The 6,270-nt window shown below is 29.7% G+C and overlaps 1 protein-coding gene across 2 annotated transcripts in view; it reads left to right on the plus strand.

The window, feature by feature from the left end:
* Window positions 1–1,675, plus strand: part of LOC104719670 (WAT1-related protein At5g40210-like) — a 3,130-nt gene extending 1,455 nt beyond the window's left edge. For both annotated transcript variants that reach the window (XM_010437629.2, XM_010437630.2), the window contains 4 exons: window positions 565–757; window positions 911–1,072; window positions 1,178–1,326; window positions 1,423–1,675. In XM_010437629.2, coding sequence (XP_010435931.1) covers window positions 565–757; window positions 911–1,072; window positions 1,178–1,326; window positions 1,423–1,558 — 640 coding nt within the window. In that variant the 3' untranslated portion in view covers window positions 1,559–1,675. The remainder of the gene's footprint in view (window positions 1–564; window positions 758–910; window positions 1,073–1,177; window positions 1,327–1,422) is intronic.

Raw genomic sequence — 6,270 nt, forward strand, 5'->3', positions numbered from 1 at the left:
CCCCCCCCCAATAGTTAGTAATTAGTTGAAATCGTTCACAGCTTTCAGATTTTGTCTGCTTTACGTTATATAAGATTGCTTATACTTTAAGGAGGCCAACGGTTAACTTTAAGTTGTAATATGTTTGTTGACACAAGAAAAGGGAAATAGTTAGTCTCTCCCATATGTACAAATAATAATCTCCTAATCATCGTTTCATCTCGCCGCAAGACTAGCTCGCGGTGATGAGTCCGATCCACGGGATATTTGTTACTAGTTAAGCTTAACAATTAATTGTGTAATATAACAATTGAAAAGTGTGTAGCACACAAGTCCCATTTTAATATTATTGAACGTGTGCCCATGCATGATGCATGTGTGTGAAAAGCATTATCAAATAACGCGTGGAAAGAAATTAATGTATGTATATATTAGTTTTAGACGTGATGATTATTCAGTGTGCCGAGGGGTTTTAGGGTATGATCGATAGAGTAGATTTTGTTTATTTTATTTTTGTTGTTGTTAAAGATACTGGAATAGCGTTTGACTTTTTATATATACTAACTTGCACTTTTTTTGGTGAAGAATGGAGAATATATCTCTAAGGGAAAAAAGTAGTGTAGCCAAAGTGTTGGGAACACTAATGTGTATAATAGGTGCACTTGTTGTTACTCTTTACCATGGTCCAAAGTTAATGTCTTCACTTTCCGACTGGGCCATCGGCGGTGGCCTTCTTGCTCTTCAATACATCCTTATATCCGTCTCTTACCTTGTTATGGTATGGATATACAACACACATCTTTACATATATATATATATATGATTAAGAAAAATGTACAATCTACATGATAATGTTATATCCAAAATATGATTAAAGTAGTATACTTTGGCCTAATATATGATAATTAACTCAAAATTCGGGTAATTATAGGCTCACACAATGAGCCGGTATCCATCTGCCGTAGTTGTGACGCTCGTGCACAATGTTTGCATTGCTTTTGTGTGTGCATTTGTTAGTCTTTTCGCGGAGAAGGATGATCCAAAGGCATGGATCATAAGATTTGACAGAAATTTGATTAGCGTTGTAGCAATGGTATATATATACAAAATTTTGAAATACTTTTTGGTTTTAGATGTTTGTTAATTCGTTCGTTTTTCTTGGTCTTGATGATAACTGGAGTAAACATTTTTTTCATAGGGTACTTTGAATTCGGGAAACTATGTTATACACACGTGGACTGTGAGTCATAAGGGACCTGTGTATTTGTCCATGTTCAAACCGTTATCTATATTGATTGCAGCCGCATCAACTTTCATTTTCCTCGGCGAGTCACTCTACCTTGGAAGGTATAACACAAACTTATCTCTCTGGTTTCACTATTATGTCTAATCTTATTTACCAATTCTCCTCTTTTTTTTGGTTTGTTTAATTACATTACACAGTGTGATAGGTGGGATATTTATATCAATAGGATTTTACATGGTGTTGTGGGGTAAAGCTAAGGAAGACAAAGTGGACATTTTAGGAACCATGGAGTCGTCGTCTTCTTCACATAGAGCTCCTCTCTTGGTTAATTAAAAGCAAATAATATTCAGTTTAATTCTTTATAGTGGTATTTTAGAAAGATTGATGATATATTGATATGTGTCATCCATTTTACAACTTTTTAATATATCACCAAAATGATTCCTACTATTATTTGTAAAATCGTTTAACTAATAAACATTTGTTTTGTAAGAAATTACAAGAATATGCCATTGGAGTTATGACAAAATAATTCATTAACAAGAGGGCTAAAAACGTCATTACAGTTTTTAATAGTCGGATAAACGCGCGGGTTACCGGGTCGGATCTAACTTTTAACTTATTTTTTCGAGATGTTCGGACCCTTTAATTAACTAAAGTTTCGACTAAATATACGAAAAGCCCGGTTGGTTTGGTGGTTAAAGTATGTTCTACTTTTAGGTTAGGTGATAGGTTCGAAATGCATAAACGTCCATAGTAAGTTTTACTGTTTTGAAACGAAATTAAACAAATTAATGATAATAACTACCCAATAATTTAGGAAATCCCTTAAAGTTGTTACCATAATAATCAGACAATTAAATTTAAATTGTAGAACATTACTTTGATTTGGTTTTATATTTTGAGAAAGTTCCGGCAAATCAATTTAAACAATTAAATAAAAATAAATTATGAGTATAAATTATGAGTGGATTTAACACTCTTAAACAAACTAACAATCTGTGAGAAATATTTTCATTACTTTAGAAATACACGTAGCAGAATTAATTTTAACATTTTCAACAAACAGGGGAACTTTCCAATCTGTTTGAAGAAAAAGAGCCAAACTTGGAGGAAGTGAAGTAAGCTTTTGATGTATTTGATGAAAACAGAGATGGATTTATCGATCCAATAGATTTTCAAAGAGTTTTGACTGATGTTCTTCAATTTTATATATTTGATTAATACAATCTTCTCTTATTCAGTTAGAATGGATTTTAAGATATTTTCTGCGTCTAAAACCTGAGTTAAACAAATACAAACTTTTTAATTCTAACTTTGATGAACTTCATTGAAAAAGTATAAGCAAATAAAATTTCTCAAAATTACGAATTTTTAATACAATAATACAATAATAATCAATTTTTAATAAAAAAGAAATTGGATCACACTATATAATTATGTTTGGAGGACTATCATTTGGATTTTATTCTGGATAAATGATTTTATTTTAGATAACTTTATTTATTAACCAAAAAACACTATATAATTTCAACCAAAATTGAATCAAAAGATGGATTGAAAATATTTAATCATAAGATTTATTTATTTTTAAATATCATCGGAATTATATCAATGTTAATGCACATAATTTCATATCAGAAAATGTAAATTAAGTTACGATTTAAATTACAATCTATTTATGGTATTATGATGAGCAGTAGTAGATGTGAGACAAAAATGAGTAATTTGTATAATAGAAAACCTTGTAATTAAACAATTTTCAAAAAAATGTTGACTTATATGACATGTAGATAACTACTTTGGGACGACTATTTTGAGATTTATGGGTATTTTAAAAATATTTTGAGAATTTTTGAGAATTATAGTATCTATTAACTATATAAATTAAACATTCAAATGGAGAATATATGTATTTCGTATAAAATTTTTAGCCAAAATTTATTAATAACATTATTATATGGGTAATTATTTAAAAGAGAATGGTCATGGGGAATGAAATTTTTAACGGGATAGATCAGGACGGGACGAAATGGGATGGGACTGAACGAGATTTAACACTCTGTAACAAAATTACTTTCACTTTTTTAACAAACACAGTCTGTGCTTGATTATTATGGATGAATTGCAAAAAACTGTATATTTTCCAGCTGATGAAGATGATGATCATGTTTATTATCGGTACATGTTGTAGTATTCTACATATACACCAAAATATTGATAAGACACCGTTAAAGAGTGGCAACCTAATTTTTATGAAAATATTAATATTATACACTTAAAAAATTTACGACCCACAATTTATTATTTGAATGAATATATGTTTTACCAGTGTTTTTGAAGTAATTTAGTTTACTAATTAAATACATATACTTTAAGAAACAATAATTAAATTTTGAGAAAAATATATTTGATTTATGGTATTAAGACAAGAAATAGTATACGTAAATTGAAATGGGTAATTTGAATAATGATCAATACCAATATATTGAAAGAATTTTTTTAAAGAAAAGAGACATAAATTTTAGATAAAAGTACAAAATCAGAAAATATATGTAGATAAATTGAAGTGTCAAGCTTTGATTAATTTGGATAAGGATTGACAATGCGACAGGTTATTAACCACTTTGGAACGGACACTTTGAAAATTTTGGTATTTTTGAAAACAATTAAATAGTTTTTGAAAATTATTATTTTTTGAATAATTCAACCAAGTAAATAAAAAATATTCAACAGAAAACTCTGGTATCCCATCTAAATTTCTTACTCAATCTCTTTTAGTAAGCATTGTCTAAAAGAAGACGAACATAAGACAAAAAATTCTGATGGATAGAGGACGTGACGAGACTGGATGAGACGAGATGAGACGGGACGAAAGGAGTTGGGTTGGGACAAGAGGGGATAGGAAGGGACGGGACGTGTTTTCCGTCCAAAGTAAACATGACTAGGTTTAAATTTTTTTAATTTACATGAAAATAGTGCATATGTGGTATAGTACCCAGATTAATATAATTCTTAGTCATTTAACAAATTTAAAATTTATATAAAAATATTTTGTCTCGTGCTACAGCACGGATTACTACGTAGTCTCTTATTAGTACAGAACAATACTTCAATATTGACAAGAAAACAAAACATTCTTCCATTTTCTCTCTTCCCTATTATATTTATGTTACTTTACTATTTATTATTTATTATTTATTTTCTGACATATTGCATATTGACGAAAATTTCTAGCTTTTTTTCTTTTCTTATGAAGGTAATGCACATAACATTATTAACATTATTATTATGTTATTCTACACTATTCTTCAATTAAAGTATAGTCCTACCTTGGGATTTCAAATAATGTTCATTCAAATATTTGACATTTTTTTATAAAACAAATAAGACTTAGATTGTATTAAAGGTCAACAAAACAATAGTGGTGATTCCAAAGCTTTTGTCTTAAAAGCTAATTGATTCCTCTTTGAGGCGAGTTCTTACTCTTTTAAGTTTTCGTAGACTCCAATCTAACATCTCTCGATTTGGTGCAAAAGAAGGTCCTCAAAGAATGTAACACTCCTGTTATGACGAAATTGTCTTAAACCTTGTTTTGCTCGTCTTTTGGTTAATATCTAAAAATCTGTAAAAATTTATTGACTCTAAAAGACTGTTAGGAGCGCAAAAATCGAATTGAGAAAATATGCGAATTAGATTTAAAATAACGAAATCATAAATGAATTACAACAACATAATATGAGACAGAAAATAAATCACAGAGGCGAGATATGATATCTCTTTCCTTAATTCAATAAATTGGCCGTAAATGCTTTCGGACAATCACGATTTATAAATCATAGGATACAACCGATCACGAACTATTACAGTAGCACACCAGTAATAGAACTCAAGCGAACAGATCTACGTTATACTCTCGAGACTACTAAACTAAGAACTTACTTGGATTAAGCAAGGGAGAGGGAGAGAGAGATCAGAGGAAGGAGACTTGAAAATCATCACAATATTTTTGAAACCATACCAAACACTTCTAGCCAAAAAGGAATCGAGGACTTTTGTCGTCTGCAAATCTCTTTGAATTTGCTTAATTGATGACTCGTTTTTCTATTATAAATGAAGATGTAATTGTTTTTACTTTTCACCAAATTAGTCTTATTCTTACTGATTGTGGAAACAAGAACTAATCAACACAGGAATTTAACGAGAGTACGTCTCGTGACAAAAAAAGACGTACGTACTTTAAAGCATCTGAGCAGTGCATTGTATACTCTGATTGTGGGCAAAAGCAAGAGTGGATGCAACCAAAACAGCAAGTCTTTTTGAGCAATCACTTTTGTTGGCTAATCACAACAAAGAAGATGAAAACATTACCATGAAGATATGGTATTGGTAGATGCAAGTGGGATACTTATTTATGGACCCATTAGAAGAAGATGTCCTTGTGACCTTGTCTATTGTCTATATTTTACATGGTTATAAACAAACATTAGTTTTATCTCTCTTTGGAGCCATTAACTGATTTTGTACCAATTTGAAGATGGTCCGCTATATATCCTTGTCTATCTATATTTCACGTCACGCGTTATAGGTTTTGTAATTTATTAATTATCTTACCAAACGTCCCAAACGTATAGTTGTATACCTATTATTATTTTCATCAAATTCCGTATTGTAAATTAATTATACATTTTATTAATATAATACTCCAGTGTCTTTTGTTTGATTTCAATTTTTTGTACTTATTTATTTTTTAACAAAACAAAAAAAGTCTTCCTAGGAAACTATCTGATTAATCAGTAAAATAATTGAATATACAAAAAAAAAAAGTTGAGAGATAGATTTTATGTTGTGGATATTTTGAAAATTTAATGACGAATCTTTTTGTCTATAACAAAAACAAAAAATGACATTACAGTATTTACTCTTGCAATTTTCACATTTAAATAGGTGCCATGATTTTACATCTAAAGCATTTGAAGATGACACTACAAATGTTTAACCAACTATAATTACAACAAGATGACAATAATCATTAATCTGATGGG

This window comes from Camelina sativa, chromosome 10 (assembly GCF_000633955.1).
Source record: "Camelina sativa cultivar DH55 chromosome 10, Cs, whole genome shotgun sequence".
Classification (NCBI taxonomy): Eukaryota; Viridiplantae; Streptophyta; class Magnoliopsida; order Brassicales; family Brassicaceae; genus Camelina; species Camelina sativa.